The sequence below is a fragment of the Merops nubicus genome, unplaced genomic scaffold (genome assembly GCF_000691845.1).
Source record: "Merops nubicus isolate BGI_N331 unplaced genomic scaffold, ASM69184v1 scaffold16100, whole genome shotgun sequence".
Lineage (NCBI taxonomy): Eukaryota > Metazoa > Chordata > Aves > Coraciiformes > Meropidae > Merops > Merops nubicus.
Window position 1 is genome coordinate 360920 of NW_008581133.1, and position 17117 is coordinate 378036.

Consider the following 17117-nt stretch of genomic DNA (forward strand, 5'->3'; position numbering starts at 1 on the left):
CTGAAGGAGGAAACTTTGGTTATGAAGAATAGTAGAGAGAAATTGCCATTAATCTCACAGAAAAAGAAATTATTCAGATGTAGCCTTCACCCGCGATGCCAGTGAGCTCAAAGTAGAGGGGAAATTTAAAACATTTATGCTATTCCATTGCCGAGATCATAAAACAGAAGCAAATGGTCTGGCACTGGCTGCTAAATTTCATAAGGAACTCGCTTTCATTAATTAAACTAGTAAACCAATTAATGGATTTACTTGTAAATTCTTAGAAAATTAATTCTGTGCCCAAAGAGTGTCTTAAATCTGCGAAGGAGGCAGCGTGTGTTTCATACAGAGCTTGAATTCCCATCTTAGAGGAATCCAGTTCAGCGCCAACTTCGGAGCCGCAAGCGATGCGCTCACACCGCTCAGACCCTCTCCCCGAACGGGCCCTTCCCCTCTGCTGGGCCTGGGGGGATCTGCAAAACCAGCCGTGTGCTGCTTTCACAGCACCCTGCCTAGCTCCTGGCTGTGCTCCTACAGCCTCCTGTTGCTCCCCTGGCTTCTCCTGGGCTGTGGGTGTCTGTCCCTCCCCGTGCTTCCCACCGGCTCCCTCCCCTGCCCTCCTCCAGCTCAGCCCCTGCTCTGCCCAGCAGGGCTGGGATGCAGGGAGCCAGGCGGGCAGCTCCGGGGAGCCACGGATGGGATTAAAGCTCTGAACATCCTTCGGAGTTGCTGCAAAACAACCAAACCATAGGGGAAGGGATTTCAACAAAAGCTGATTTACTTTTCCACGCGGAAACCTTGTTTAGATTCCCTGCCTGGCTCAGGGGTGGCGGGGGCATCCTCAGGACCTTGCGCTCTGAGCGATCCAAAATGACACATACATGGAAAGTTCATCATCAAATGTGTCGAGGCTCCTGAAAACATGAAATCAGAAACAAGGGGCTTCACTGGGGCTCTTGGTGCTTATCACTTCCCTTCCACTACTTCCCTGCTACTTCTCCTAGCAGGTAAAGTCATGTTTTTCTCTTCACATGGCAATCCTCTGAGTGGCTCTTGGCCTCCTTTGACAGGGGTGAGGGTCTGCCCCACTCCTGCCCCCCCTGGGGGGATGCCAGTTTTGTCCCACCTCGGCTCCGAGGGAAGTGGAGCTGTGGAGCAATTAGGAACAGAAGCATTTTGAAGAGGAAAATGGCAGGGGAAAAAAATTAGCATTTGCACTGTGATGTTTTTGCTGTTTCCTAATAAACAAGCTGCTCCAGGGGCACGGGAGGCTTCAAGCATTTCTTATTCCTCTTGAATTTAGCTTTTTTTTTTTTTTTGGCTTGTTTTATATGTTACAGGAGATTTGTAATGTCTTCCCACATGTTGAGTTTCCTTATTTTCATGAGAGCATCTCTGGAATAATTCCTCTGGAGCTTTCAGCTGTGTGCTGCTGGGCTGATTTAAACATCCAGAAACACTTCAGGGATGTGGGGTGGATCAGCAGCTCGTTGGGAAGGAGTCTTGTTAATTAGGAACAGGTCTGCTCTCTCCTACAGAAGCAGAATGGCTGCAGGGATAAGTGTTTTGATGGAAGGGAAGCCCTTGTGTGCAGCTCCCGCCTCCCGAGACCTGGGTGGTGATGATGGTGACCCTGCCGGGGGCACCCCAGCTCTGCACCAGCAGCACTGGGGATGATGGAACCCCTCGTGTCCCCAGCACCTTCCTTGTCCCTGGGGAAGGGTTCCGAACCCGCATGCTGTGGTGGGAGCTGGGTCCTTCCCTCCAGGCAGGTCCTGGCCAGGGGAGGCCCCAGGGCGATGCCCCAGCTCTGCCCCTCATCTCGGGAGGTGGGTCGGGACCCTGCGCTGCTCACGGCCTTGTTCTTCTCTCCCTCAGACCTCCAGCTCCTCGGGTGGGAAGATGCAGCTTCTGGAAACGGAGTTCTCGCAGACCATCGGGGAGCTGATCGAGCTGCACCTGCTGCGGCAGGACAGCATCCCAGCCTTCCTCAGCGCCCTCACCCTCGACCTCTTCAGCCGCCAGACCATGGCCTAGCCTGCCCCCGGCACCCAGCCGGAGCCGAGCGCTGCCGGGCGGCACGCCTGAGGGAGCCAGGGCACATTCTGCCCTCACACCCTCAGTTTGAGGTGTTGGATTGCTTCTGTTTTGCAGGGAACTCCTTACTGGCCCTTCTTTCATGCTGGTTCCCCAACAGCATCAGTCCTTCTGAGAAGCATCATCCCCCTCCTGTGAGAGCACCAGTCCAGCTCCATCCCGGGGGTCTCCTGTGCGAGGACCCCATCTGCACCTTTGAGCTGGGAAATGTGTTTGTCACTGCCCAGGCTGTCTCAGCATCTCTCCAGGAATACGATGGGAACTGCTGGTTTGAGGAGCCATAGCATCACCATTCAGAGTTTTTCCCAAAAAGATCCCCCAAATCTGGCCCCAGCAGAGATGAGCCTTGTGGGAGGCTGGTGCTTCCTGCCCCCAGGGTTGTCCTCTCCTAATGGGTGCCAAGGGCTCAGTCCCCAAGGACAGGGAAGTGGGGAGGGTTCAGTCACAGCAGCAGGTTCTTTGTGGATACCTCCTGCTCTTGCAAACAGCTCATCATTCAACAGGGTTGAAATTGTTTTCAAGACACCCAGTTACTCAAGGCTGCCATCACTCAGCAGACAGGCAGAAGCATAAATGGCCGTTTGAAGACCCCATACCCATGTTGACACCTCTGTGTTGCGTGGTGGACTCAGATGTCACTGGTGTGCTTTGTGTTCCTCACTGAGATTTGTGGGCTATTGATTATCTCAGGACTGTGGAAGGAGAGAGGGAGCTCTTTGGGGTGTCCTCACTGCTGCTGGCCTTAAGCTGCTGCCTGCCACCAGGCTGTGGGGACCTGCTCCCCTTGCTGGGGATCCCCCTCCTCCTCTCCTCCATGGATGATGGGGCACTCCCTGAAGTCTGACATTTTGTGTTACAATGGATTTAGCTCTTCTGTAGTAAGAATAAAGTGTCACTTCCCACACTGGATGTGTGACTCCTTTATTTGGGATATACACTGTGCCCTGCTGTGCTCTCCCACGTGTAAAACACGATAACAGATCATCCATCAATGGTCTGATGCTGGTGCTGCTTTGAGAAAGGAGGACATCATTATCTCAGTTTTTCCAGACAAGTCTCATTCATGCGGTAAAGCTGATTAGTTATGAACTTCTGTGTATATTGATTTCCTCTTGATATCAGCAGGAACATACTTCCTAAGATGGGAGAGAAGGTAGCAGCAGGCAGGTTAGAAAGTTAGCTTAGATGCTCATAGTGGCCGCAGGGTTGGCCAGGGATGCTGGAGTCACTCTGGGACTTGTCAATGTGTCTACAGGCGTGGAAAAAAGCTGCTAGAGACCCAAGCGACGAGAGGTGGAGGGACGAGCCTGTGCTCTGGGGAGGCTGCAGCCCCCTTCTCCCCAGCCCTCCTCTCCACAGGGTTGGCAGGGAAGCGCAGTAGCAGGAGTTTGGTGTTTTCTGCGTGCAGAAGTGCTGGTGGCAGCTGGATGGCCTGAGAGGCTGTGCCAGGGGAACGCTGCCCGATGGGTATGCGTGGCACCGAGTCGCCTTCCTCAGCCAGGGGGAGGATGGACCCTGATGTCAGCCCCGCTCCGCAGCTCTGCCAGCACAGCCGTGTGTCCTGGCAGCCTCGGGAGCGCTGCTGCTGGCGCCCGGCGGGGAACTGAAGGTGTTAGTAAGTGTACAATAAACCCTCTCTCTTGGCAGAGCACGGGGAGGTGAGAAGCAGTGCTGGAGGGTGACAAGGGAAAGCACGTCCTGCCCGTTGGACAGTAAGTCCCAGGAGTGAAGGGATAGTCAGCTGGGGTAGGAAGCACGGCGGTCTGCTGAGATGCCTTTGGTGGGGTGGAGAGACGGGTGAATTACTGCTCTGCACCCCCTTCTCCCAGCAAGACTGATCCATTCAACCAAGTTTAATCTGGCAGCACGGCCAGGAGGGGTTGTCGTGGGGCTGAGTGCTTGGCTAGATGTGCTGGTAAGGCACAGCCCCTGGGCCTGCTCCTGGCGTGAGAGGCTGCCAGGGTAACTGTCCTGCCTGGGCCAGCAGCATCCCCACCCTGCTCGTGGTGTTCTGCTGTCACACAGTGAGCAGGCTTGGGCACCATGTGAAGCTGGGACTTTTGGGAAACTTGGCTGCTCGAAGGCTCACTGATGGATGCCCGGGAGCATTCACATGGAAGTGTGACCTTTGCAAAGCCACCTGGGCCACCTGTGGGACATGGGCTTGTGCCTGGGCCTGGGAAAGACAAGCTGAGGATCCTCAGTTTCTAGCTCCAGCACCGAATTCGGGATGAAACCTCAAACATATGTCTGCACCCTGCCACCACAGCAGCTCCCAGCTCTGCTGCTGTCATTATTCTGCTCATCTCATCCGTGACAGGGCTGCGAGGAGTAGCTGTGACGCTGAATTTTGCAGTCGTTGCTCCTCCCATGCCGAGCTACATGGGCCTCAGCAGCCCATCATGGGGCTCAGCAGCCCATCATGGGCCTCAGCAGCCCATCGTGGGGCTCAGCAGCCCATCGTGGGGCCCTGCCACCATGTTCACCAGCCCCATGCCCTGTAACCCCCCTCCACAGGCACAGGCCCCCAGCAGTGCAAACAGGGACCCTGGTTGCCACCGATGGCACAGCAGATTTCAACCACCCCAGCTGGTGAGGGCACAAGTCTCCTCTGGCTTCAGCTCATCGCTTGCAAAGCTCCAGCCCCACTGGTGGAAAATCCTTTTGGAAAATCTTGGGAGATCAGTAATAAACTTGCAGTCGGTTGGAGGGGGAGATGGGAGCATTAACAAGTGTGCGGCCGCTCCCTGGGTCTCCCTGCAGGCCCGCTAGGTTTCTGTGCTATAAGCTGTAAAACATGATTTATTAATGCACAGCTGGGGGACTCTGTGTGTCACAGCACTGTCTTGTTTGCAGTGATGCCTGAAGCTTCCCTTCACTCAAACTGCTTGTGAGCCCCCTCTCCTCTACTGATCAACCCTTTTCAGCTGCGTGCATGTATAAATACCAAACAGGGCACAGGGCTGTCAAGTGCTGCCATATGGTCCTGGGAAGCAGCAGAGCTCCTGGCTAAGGTAGGTATTGGGAACTTCATGCCTCTCCCAAGGTTGCAGGTCTGAACCTGCAGCCTTTTGCTCCTGTTTTGTGTCTCCTGGCTCTTTTGGCATCGTTGTGTGTTGTCTGCACAAACCTCAGAGTTGTCCTGGAAGCGTGTGATGCCCAAGAAGGAACTAGGGAAACTCTTTTGGGGTGAGCCATGAGAAGCTTTGGGTTCATAGCCATCAGTTATGGTTCTTCTCTGTGTAGCATGGCAGGAGGGAGGGAAGGAGAAGGAGGAAGAGCATGAAGCTGTGATGGAGGTGTGTACCTAGGGAGTGAAGGGCAGGAGTGGAGCTTGGGATGGATGGAGAGGAGGAAACAGGCCAGTGGACAGAAAGGGAAGGCAGTTTCTAAACTAAAGAAAGAAAATCCATCTTCTCCCACTGGCCAACTTTTGCTGTTACTGGTTACTGGAAGTGGCTGATGCAGCCACTGTCTGGGCAGCCCTGGGCTCCAGGTGGGCAGGAGAGCCACCATGGAGCGGGACAAATGTCCTCAGATACCTCCTCCCTCTGCTGCTGGGCTGGGGGGAGAGCTGCCATGGCTTGTGGAATGAAAGGATTGGGTATGGAGAGCAATGGGACAGGAGTGATCCCACTCCTGGCTCCTGGATTTTTCTGGCTGTCCTGGGACAAGCCAGTGAGGCCCTTTGGCACTGCGGGCTCTGTAAAATGGGAATATCTCTTGCCAGGCATGGGCTTCCAACATGGGCCAGCAGCAAAGGTTATTTGACCCCAAATGCAGCCCCACGGGGAGCCCAGATGGGTGGCAGCATCCCACCAGGGCTCATGATGAGTGTGGGTCAGACAGAGCATCTGGCAGCACCACTGGTTCTCCACCACTCCTCTGCTCACTCCAGTGTGGCTCCTCTGCTGACTATGTGGGCCAGCACGAAAGGCAAGGCCATTAGCAGTAAACAGGCCAGAGTTCCCCATCCCAGTCCAAAGGATACAGGGAGGATGTGATGTGACTAGCAACAGGAGCAATAAACAGATTGATGTAGTCGCTCATAATGTAGCAGAGGAAGGAGCGAGCCGAGCAAGAAACCAAGTCAACAGTCCAACCACATGGAGATCACTAGAGTAACTGCCAGAGAAAAGCAGCATTTCATGTGTAACCCTCATTCTGTCCTGGTCCCACCATTGCTGGGAACTCAACTTGCCATGGCCAGCCAGGGAGCCCTTGCAGGAACAGGAATCCCCACACAGCACATCCACTACATAAACTGTCCTCCCCCGTTCACTCCAAGCAGAGCCTACTACGAGCTGTAAAGGCAGGACACCTGATGTTAACTTTAAAGACAGGGCACCTGCTATTCATTTCCTAATTGGTTTTCACCCAAGGCTGGCCAGGCCACGAGAGAAAACCAAGAAGGTCTCTCCTGCCTGGCTGTGGGCATCATCCACATGCCAACCTTGATTCAGGGCTTGGGGTTTAGACCCCCGTGTTTCAGTGCCAAAAAACCACAGAGCTGCACCCAACTTTTCACTCCCCAGCCCCAGCACTGGGCTGAGAGGTGGCTGGGAATGGCATGAGGTGGGCTGGTGGGCCAAGATGTCAAAATAAGCCTTGGAGAAGGCAAGAAAAGGCAAAAGCCTTCTAGGATATCACAAAGGTAATGCCAGACCCCGCAGCCAGTGCAGAGGTGGCGCGGGTGGGGCAGGATTGGTCCTGCTGCAGCTTTTAGTTCTTCAGAACCGTTGGGGAAACGATGGTGGTGTCAGATGCCAGGTGACCACAGCTCAGATGTTGTTGCCCAGGCAAGTGTAGTAGCTGGGGAGGGCAGAGCAGGCTCTGGGTGCTGGTGTGAGTCCCAGCCTTGCCGCCGGCGGTGACAGGAGAGCCCCATTTAATAGCAGCGACGCTAAAAGTTGCATGATCTTTAAAAGCTACAAAAGGCACCCGCTCCCGCTGGGGGAGGGCTGTTAGATAAATAAATAAATGGGAAATCAGCAAAGCTTTCTCGTGAAGTCTTTCTGAAATATTAAAATCCCACCCTTCCCAACAGGAAAGCTTTTCTCAGGCGAAGAGGAGCGACTGAACGGCATCTGATGGTATGGCATTGACACAAGTGTCCAGAAAAATAGGGTAGGGATGCATGATCTGTTCTGCAAAAGGAACCCGGGCTAATACGAAAGATGCTGATGCTACTTTTAATTTCATGACTCAGGTTTCCTGTAAAATTGATGGGAATCTGTGTCAGAGCAGGGTTACATTCAGATGGTTCTCTGCTGCCTGCCTGGGATTTTTCCTTTTCCTGTGTCTCTTTCAGGGGGTTATTATTGTGAAAGGTTTTGATACTCTGGGGGCTCACAGGTGTCGTTTGAAGGGACAAGGGAACAGTCTGGCATCCAAAGGAAATGGGAGATTTTTGCTTCAGAACCATTCCACACAGAAATCACTGGCCAACGCCTTCCCTAAGGGACTGTTGCAGACCCTGGCCCTGCACAGCGACCCCAGCAGCTGCTCCTGCTCCCCACGGTGGCTGGGTCTCCAGCCTTCTTTCTGTGCCTGTTTTCCCTCAGAGCAAATAGAAGGGACAAAACAGAAGGAAAATACTTTGAAGGAAACTCTGCCATGTAAGTTGGGGAGCACAAAGGCAGTTCCTTGATGCTGGAGGGCTCAGGAGCAGCCCATGACTTCGGTCTCCACTCAAACCACATTCTTCCACCAAAGCACATTCCTTTGGGTTGCGTCAGTTCTCTCCTGCTTCCACAACATGGGATCAAGCATCTCTTGGCCCCTTCATGCTCCCTGTGCTGTTTCCTGGCCCAGGCTCCAGTGCTGATGAGTTTATTAGTGTTGCTAATTTTACCTGATGCTGCTTCCTTCTCTTCGTGACAGGTTGTGCTTTTTTGAACTCTCCAGCTGACTGATTGAGCTCTCTTTAATATTCCCTGTTTTACTTTGAATTCTCTTTGGCTGTTGCTTGCTGTGTTTTTGGTTGTTTTTCTTTAATCCTCCCACTGCCACTTTTTCCTCCCTGGTCCCTCTGTTGCCTCTTCAACCTGGAATAAAGCCAGAGACCATCAGGAGGTCATTGAAACACAGACGGTTGTTGGATTTAAATAAGGGCTAGATAATTTTATGACCATTAACAAGACTTGCTGCTATGCAAGCTAAAATAATAAGGGTAATCATATCCTATGGTTCGGGGAGCAAGCTGATTGCCTGTAGGGACTCAGAAGGTAATTCTGCATCCCTGGCTCCCCCCAGAATACAATGCAGTTGACAAGATGCACCAGGCAGGTCGAAGGGCAGGAGGATGTGCAAGGACAGGCTTTTCTAGAGGTGAGAGCACTTCCCTTATCACCTCTATCAGCACACTGCTTTTCCCTGGAGATGAGAAACTTCTGATATCCCCGTGACAGGAAATGTTCCCAGGCAGTTGAAAGGCTCTGAAGTCTGGCAAATGAGCCTTTCCTCTCCACACGAGCATCTGCTGGGGAGCATTTGTGCAGTACAAGTGCAGGCGCTTTGCTCTGCTGGTGATGGTGGCTGGTTCATCCTCCAGGCTGTCCCCATAACCACCACCAAGGAGCAGGCTCCCTGAAGAGAAATTGAAGAGCAAGAACCTCACTTAGGTCCTTCAGTTTGGAGGTGCCTCCCACCTCTCATTGGCCATGGGGTGACCGAGGGCTTTGTAAGTGCTGGGATGGTGGCAGATGCACTGTCCCTGTTCCACCCCTTCTCCTCGCTGCGGCTCTCCCAGCTCCCCCCATGCACGTGTCTTTCCTCAGCTTGTTTTGGGAGCCACACTCCAGCCCTTGGGGTACATGATCGGGTCCTGCTCTGATCCCACTGTTAGGAGACAGAGCCACCCCTGAGTGGCATGCTCTGACGAGACAGCTCCTCTCCCTGTGAGTCCTGGGAGGAGAAGGAGCAACCCTGGAGAGGAGGCAACAGCAGGGAATGAACCAAACCCACAGGGAACTAAGTTGCTCATCCTGGCAGGGGCAGAGATGAGGAGGAGCAAGAAAAGCCCCTCTGATAGCACCAGTCCCTGGGGTGGATCCATCCTGCCGATGGTGGATGCCTTGGATAAGTCTGTAGGTAACACTAGCACTTCATTTCAACGCTGGAGTCTCCTGCCCAGTGCACCAGGGCCCTGGACACTGAGCCCTGGCATCACCAGTGTGCTTCCTCCCAGGCCATGGGACTCCTCGCCCTCACGGAGGTGCAGGAGCCTGCTGTGGTGTGCTGTGTCCTGAGCTGCCAGCCCCAGTCAGGATGATGGCTCTGACACATCACTTGTTAACTTTGCTAACTCATTAGAAAACACCCAGTGCAGAATAGATCCTGAGCATGCTAATGACTGATTTTAAGGGGTCGCTGTGGTTGTAAACCGTAATTAACAGCCTCTAGCAGCACCTTTTATTTAATTACACGCTGGCAGAGCTGGGAGGCATGGCAAGGCATGGCAATTCTGGAGCCACCAGCACCAGCTGCCCAGCCTCGGTGGGGGACCCTGGGGGAGGTTTGGGTGGTGTAGGCTGAGCTGGTTTGGTTGGCATCTCCCAGCATATGCTGGCCATGGTCATGAGATCTACTCCATTTCCCTCCCAGTATGGGGCTGGAGTGGTGGTTTGTAGGTGCTTCTGCAGAGTCTCGTTACACATCTTCCACGATGGCTTTCCTTCTGCAAAGGGAGCTGGCAGCTTTTGGGAGGTCACTGCTCTTCACTGGCCAGGACAGGATCGCAGCTCCCCTGGGGAGTGGGACGTGCAGCCCACCTCTGCGGGACCTGTCTCCTCTCACGTGTGCACACTCAGCTAACCACCCCTCTGCACCCCACACAGATGTTTTTAACACAGAGAATGTGCTCCTGGAGGATGGAAATCCCACCTGCATGGGCTGCTCAGCCCCAGCCACACTGGCAGCGAGGGTGGTTCTACAGGTTGCCCTGAGACCCCAGCCCCAAGGCGTTCCTGCCCTGTGCAGAGACCCCACAACATGTGCAACACCTGTCCAGCCTGGCTGCACCTCAGAGGAGGAGGAGGATGGCAGACAGGGCTGGGGATGAGATGTTCCCAAGGTGAGGAAGGCAGCAGACCCCCCAGAAACCGCAGCCTCCTCACACCCCCCGTTTCCATCACTGCTGGATCCTGGCTTCACGGTTAACCCTGGCCTTGCACAGTCCCCGGGTCCTGTAACCAGTGTTAAATGCAATGAATGATCTTGTCCTCCTTGTTTGTCTCCTCTTTAGTGTAACACTGTAATTAGCCTAATTACCAACAGATTCTTTTTTTTTTTTTTGGTAACTTAAAATGGAAATTAAATTTTGCACCAGGTTTTACAGGCTGTTAACGGGAATCGAATAATCAAGCTTGACTCCAAGTCCTTGAAAATGAGTATTAAAAAAGGTCTGAATTTGCATATTCATGTTTTTAATAGGGTTCAGAAGGTATATTTGCAACTGATGAAAAGGATTAATTAAGCCTAATTTACATAGGAAGAACAGTTTAACCCCTTGCATCCTAGCGAGGCAAGACTGACAGTTGGAATAGCATGTGGGCAATGCAGCACGGGGCTGGGAGCAGCACCCTGCCCAGCAGCCTCCTGCCACTCAAGCAGGACCAGGCCTGAGAGGAATCCAGGATCTCAGCATCACCCTGGCACGGTCAGTCCCCCTGTGCCCACAGCCACCTCTGGGTTTGGCCTCCGTCCCTCTGCCATGGTGGTTTGTGACCTGGGTCTCCCACGGCAATGCCACCAAGTCGGGCCTGGAGCAAAACCTGCTGCTCCTCCTGGCAGGAGCTGGGCTCTGCAGCTCTTACACAGTTCTCAGAAATAGTTTTGTTAAAGCCAGCTTCATGCCCTGAGCTGTCCACAGCACAGCTGCCTCTGGCCAGGATCGGGGAGGGAGCAGCCAGGGCTGTTAAAGGCACCGAAAACTTCACCTCCTGACTTCATCTCCAATTCCTGTTTTCCTCAGTGGCTGGTCAGGGGTTAAAGGCTCCACAGGAGTGTCAGACCAGGGTGAGACCCGGTGTGTCCTGTCCTGCTCCCAGCCATCAGTCTGAGGCTCTGCTCAGGAGGTGACAGCAGCCCAAAAGCTTGGGACTTGCATAACTTCCTGGGAAAGGACAAAGAGCTGCCTGCACCCTACATTCCTGCGTGAGGAAGAATTTCTTCCCTGAGAGAGTGGTCAGGCCCAGGGAGATGGTGGAGTCGTCATCCCTGGAGGGGTTTGAAAAACGAGTAGATGCAGCACTTGAGGCTGTGGTCTAGTGGTTAGGGAGATGTTGGGAGGATGGTTGGACTTGATGATCCTGGAGGTCCTTTCCAACCAGAGTGATTCTACGATTCCCAGCCAGCACGGAGGAGTCAGCAGGATCTTGCACAGCTCTGTCCAGCTGTGAGCTAAGAAAAACAGCAACCCCCCAACCCCCACACCCCCAGCCTGGAGAGCAGCGCGGGAACGTGACGCTTCCCAGGGCCCGACAAAGCCTGGAGCAGAGCACAGCTTTGACTCAGCGCCTGGATGTTGCTAAAAAGTGGGGAAAACAAAAAAAAAAAATAAATCAGGCATTCATTTTGCTTCAGCAGGTGGTGTGCTGCGTTCCCCTTGTAATGCTTTGGTGGCGTGTGCTGCTAATTATTTTTGGGGAGGAATTTGCTGTGCGCAGCGCGCGGGGTTCATTAGCCGGAGATGGCTTTGAAGTGGCGTTCAGAATTAATGCTGGCATATGTAAATGTTTCCTGTGCCATGGAAAAGCTGCCTATAAATGATGCATGAGGTCCGGCGAGAGAGACGCTGGCTTTGTTTACACACACCCGTTGGGCTTCGTGCTGCCAAAGGCAGGCGCAGGGAGATCAGCAGTGCCTTGCCCAGTCCGTGGCTCTGCTATCTGGCTGGCTGTGAGCATTTAGCAGAACTTAGCGTGGCAGCCTGAGCACCCTGCATCCCAAACTGCCTCCCATCAGCAGTGGCTTGGCAAGGATGCTGCTCTCTCTGTGCTTGTCATCTTCCCTGAGCCCCCCAGATGATGAGGAGGACGCACCCTGCACCGTAGATCGTGGAGGTCCTGCCCCACACGCCTCACCTAAGCAAAACCTGCCTCGGGAGAGAGGCAATTAGTGGTAACACTGGGTTAAGGAGTCCCTGCTCACCTCCTCCTGCTCTCACCCATCTCATCCTCCCAGCACAGGCTCCACAGGGCCGTGCGAGCAGCAGAGGTGGGGAACGTTTCACTTAAGAAGGAGAAAACCTGAAGGAAGAGAAAGAAAACACAAAGCCCACAGGTATGGCTGAGAGAAGTGCCTGGGGCAAAAGCCAGGGGAATGCAAGATCCCTCCACCCCTCACTCCACCAAAGGCTTTTGATGATGTCGTTGCTCCTGCTGACACATCCCAGAAAAGCTGAATTCAGCCCTGGGCTCAGGTCTGCTCTGGAGGGGATGTATTTTAGCCCAGCAAATGCTTTCAGAGAAAAATACTTGTGCAGCTCTTCTGTAAAGCAGCAGGATGCCACTTGGATCACCCAACAGTGAGGTGGGGAAAGAGCTGCCCAGCATCTTCTAGGAGCAATTCTTTGCTGCTGGGGCTGGGCAGGGCTGTGGGTGAACCATTGCTCTCTCCTGGCTGCTGCCCCAGCAGCTCATGGGTGAGCGGGAGACCTTGCACAGTCCAGGGATGGGGATGGCTGGTGGGACCCAGCTGTGTAGCCCCATGGAGACATCCCTCCAGCATGGGGCTGGGACACCTGAAGTGGGTCTCTGGGAAGATCTGTGCCTTGTCCAAGAAGGGTCTGGAGCATCACTGCATCAAAAATAGGGGCAGATAAGAACCTGAGCAGTTCCCTTTCTCTGGAGTGATGAGACCACTGGCTGATTGGCTCCATCCTGGTGAGAGTTTCCCTCGGAGCTGACCAAGAGCAGCCCCCAGGCCCCCAGCCACCCCTGGCCACCTGGGCAGCGTGTGTGGGGCAGCTGCTCAGGCTCTTCTCCGCTCCTCTGCTGCCACTGCCAAGAAAACAGGCTGGAAATCACCGAGGTGCAACTGTGTCATGTTTTCTCTGCAGTGTTTACGAAACCGCTTGCTCATCAAACACAAAAGGAACTGTTTACTTTTTAAGCAAAACAAACATAAAATACCTCCGTCTTTGTTGCTGTTCAACAGGCTGCTGCACTCCCTCCAGCCTCCACGCCTGCCAAGGCAGCAGGGCTGCCCACTCACTGAGCCCAAATCGCCCACCCCAGTCCCCCTCCTGCCCGTGGACACCCCACCCACGCTCATGCAGACCTGGCACAGGGTCACCTCCCGGGCAGGGGACCCCACGTTTTGGAACTGTTGGAGGTCTGGACCCATCTGAGGCAATTCCCCCCAGACGAGCTCCCTGTCGCAGGTCTGGTCTGGACAAGCTGGAGGTGAGAAGGAAGGAGCCAAGCAAGAGCTGTGACCGAGTGCTGGGATGTTGTTATATTTTCCTACTCCCAACTGTTTATTTACCAGCATGCTGGAGAGCAGCGATCTCTTCCTCATGCCTTATTGAGAAGCTCAGCTGTGAAATAACTAAATGAACCATCCCTTTTTATTAGCCTTTGGACTTAGCAGAGGAGCAATCAGTTAATGGCTGACCAGTTTTTGAAGATGCTAAGCACATTACAAGTGCTAAGTATTATTATTTTCCCTGCAATGCTTTATTTTTCCCTCGGAATATTCCGTTTAAATAACCCTTTCAATTACATTATCTGGTTTCATGCATTCTGCTCAGACTAAATGTGGTGCCACTTACAGATCACTCACCTCCGTGGTTCCCAGGTCTCTGCAAGCCTCATCCTACCCATTCCCTCTCAATCCTGGGCTGAAAGGACCTTCATTCAGGGTCCAGCATCTGCCCCAGCTCTGCTCTGGCTGCATGAAATCAAATCCACCCGCATCACTTCCCCACAGACACTTCGATCTCTGGCTCCTTGCTCTGGAATATTTATTTTTCTCTTTTAATAGGGGAGCATCTTGCAGCCTTTCCTGTTCCTTCCAGCTAAATTAGCCCCCTGGTTAAGCTGTCTCCTCCCACTTGCTGGCATCTTCTGCAATGCCTTGTGCTGTTTCGGTTTCTTATCTTTGGGAAAAGGCAGAAGATGAGCTGCCCAAAGGAGGGCTTTGTGCCCTGGTGCCAGCCACACTACCTTGTCTCACCTGGAAACCTCCAGCCATGTATGTCTGTGGCTTTGCAGAAGAATGGGACTGGCTCAGACTTCACACCCAGTGGGTGAATCCATCCCTTCTGCTGACGGCTCTGGAGCAGCAATTGGTGCCAGTCCTTGGCATGTCTTTCCCCCAGCCCTGGTGTCTGCATTTGGCTGTCTTTTGGGAGATGTGATCACCCTGCAAGGCTGGAGGGGGCTGGGGAGCAGCTCAGGGACTTGTCAGCTGTCAGCACTGGAAGGATTTCTCAGGCGTAGAGCTGCCACTTCTCTGCCCAGGATTTCCCAGGCAGAGATGTATGTGTGTGAACTTCTGGAGTGGGTGGTAGTGTTGCTACAGCCAGAACCATCTGAGGCTATAATTGAGACAAGGTAACATCTCTAAATGCAACACCTGAGATGGCTGGGAAGAAACTACCAAACCACAAAAGGCTTTTTGCTTGCAAACTCTTTCTGAGCCTGAACTGAGCTGAATGCATCAGGGACGTTTCAGGTGGACAGTGGCAGATGGTTTGTGCCCATGTACTCCATGGCCACCTGGCCAGGGGGTTGCTGGCTCTGCCAGCCCTTTGGAATGACTCCCAGTGACTGCCCTGGTCCTGCTCCTCAAGTCCTCCTGCAGCACAGCTCCCAGGTGGGGCAGGAGGGCACGTCTGGGAGAAGCAGCCCCAACTGCAGGCAATGGGAACCTTTGTGTCTTGGCTAAAAATGTGGTGGAATGAGATGAATCAATTCAGCTGCATCAAGTGAAGAGTGCTGGTGTTTATTCAGGAGCCACAGATGAGCTTTCCCAGTACTCAGGGAGGCCTCCTGCTGCTCAGATGGGCTGGGGAGCTCTTGATTGCAGGGCAGGAGATGCCCAAGGAGAGCTCTGCTGTGTAAAAGTGACGCTGAGAGGAGAAGATTTAAGAGGCTTCCAACAGAGACAAGCTGCAGGCACCACACTCAAACCTTGAGGCATCCCACCCCACCCCTGCAGATCAGGGCAAGCTGGCCAGGGGCTCAGGAAAGGACAGAGGAGGCTGTGTCAAGACTGGACACTGGGGTGGGATGAGCCAGACCAGAGGGCTGGGGAGCTGCAAGAAAGGTGAGTGGGGTGAGAGGAAAGTGTGGGTGTTGTGTGTGGGGCTGACTGCTTCCTTTCACAGCTGGAACACAAAGGCATATGACAGACCCAGAGGATTTCCCAGGAGATGAGCAAGACAACGTGGAAGACAGCACTTGTGTAGCTTAATGGAGAAGTGAATGGTGAAAATCCATATCCCTGATCTTCTGAGTCTTCTCACCCCTTGCACAGAGGAAACTGAGTCCAGAAAACTGGGTCTGGATCAGATGGTTTCCCTTCATTAAGTACTGGACAGGGGAGGTGGGAATGAGCAAAACTCCCAAGGTGACGTTTGGATAATCACCACCACCCCTCTGGTGATGCTGGTGAGCTGGCTGAGAGGGGTAAAACAGGGGATATGACAAAGGAGATGTGAAAAGTGGAGTGTAAGCAAATTCAAGTGAAGCCCAAGTCACTGCCACAAGCCAAGGAGTAGCTGTTGGGTTGGCTTCTCCAGCAGCACCAACCGTGCCCACCAGCAGCTTCATTGCCTTCAGCACCTCGGGGCATTGGCTGGCAGCAGTGGTTTGGAGATGAAGGAACAGAAATGTGCTGTACATCTCTTTCTAAAGAACAATTTCATCTTCATACACCTATGCATGAAAACCGGCTTAGAGCCCCAGGATCGAAAGCCTGTGGAGAGTAAATGGGGAGGGAGGAGCTGGAGGAGAGGGCTGGGGCACCTCCAAGGTCCACTCCAGCCTGGCACTGCTCCATGGAGCCAGGCAGTGTTGCAGCAATGCTGCTACAGGACAAGACTTGCTCGCATCCCCTGCACATTTAAGGGAAGATTGGTGCTTTTCCCAAATAACCCCTTCATCCCATGAAGCCCATCCCCTCTCCTCTGCTCTGTCCCCATCTTGTCTACATCTGCCTCAATGTGCCCAATGAAGCCAGCCCCAAGCCTTGGGGTGGAGGCACTGTCCCCACAGGCTGCTGTGGAGGAGAGGGAGATGGTGTGCACCAAGGAGGAGCTGAAGTCAAGGTGAGCCGCTCCCACAGCGGGCAGGGAGGGTGGTGCTGCACCCAGGTGCTGCATTGTTGGTGCTCCTCCTGACCAGCGCTCACAGATGCAAATAAATTCTGACTTGGGCTCCCAAATTCCTGCTCTGCACTAAAAATAGCCCAACGCAGTGCGTGCTGGCTTCAGCCACCCCATCGATCTGCTGCCTTTGGGTCTGGTCCAGCAGTGCTGCAGCACAGCCCTGTGCAGCCTCTGCTCCTCCAGACTGCTCCTTGCCCAGGGCATTTATACACCCGGCCACTCCCCTGCCCAGTCCCCAGCCCTGGCCAAGCCCCTTCTCCTCCAAAGGAGGTGGCTGGTTGCTCCAGAGCCCGGCAGGCAGGCAGGCTGCAGCAAGCGGGGGGTCAGCGTTGCAGCTCCTGATCTCTGCAGAGCCACAGCCACCATGGGGGTGAGTCTGAGGGTCTCGGCCAACAGAGCTGCTGGTGTGCCAGGAATGAGCCCTGACTGAGGGAAGGGCTGGTCCAGAAGTGGGGCAGAGGGGAGCGTTTGGAGGGGGTTAGCTGGGGTCACTGGGAAGGAGGAGCTGGCTGGGCTGCTGGAGGTCATGCCCAGGGCCCTGCTCTGCCACTGGCTCTCCAGTGGCCCTGGGCACCATGCAGGTGTGGATGCACTGGCTGACCCATCAGCACCAATGGGGCTGGAAGAGAGATGGCCCCAGTGGTGCTTGCAACCCCAGGAGAGGTCCCACCACCCAGCAAGCACCGTGTGTTTTGAAACA

General features: G+C 54.0%; 1 protein-coding gene across 1 annotated transcript in view; it reads left to right on the forward strand.

Moving 5' to 3' along the window:
- MAD1L1 (MAD1 mitotic arrest deficient-like 1 (yeast)) overlaps nucleotides 1–2019 on the forward strand; it is a 361734-nt gene extending 359715 nt beyond the window's left edge. The window contains exon 17 of the mRNA XM_008948855.1: nucleotides 1861–2019. Within this exon, the coding sequence (XP_008947103.1) occupies nucleotides 1861–2019 (159 nt within the window). The remainder of the gene's footprint in view (nucleotides 1–1860) is intronic.
- The last annotated feature ends 15098 nt before the right edge of the window (nucleotides 2020–17117 follow it).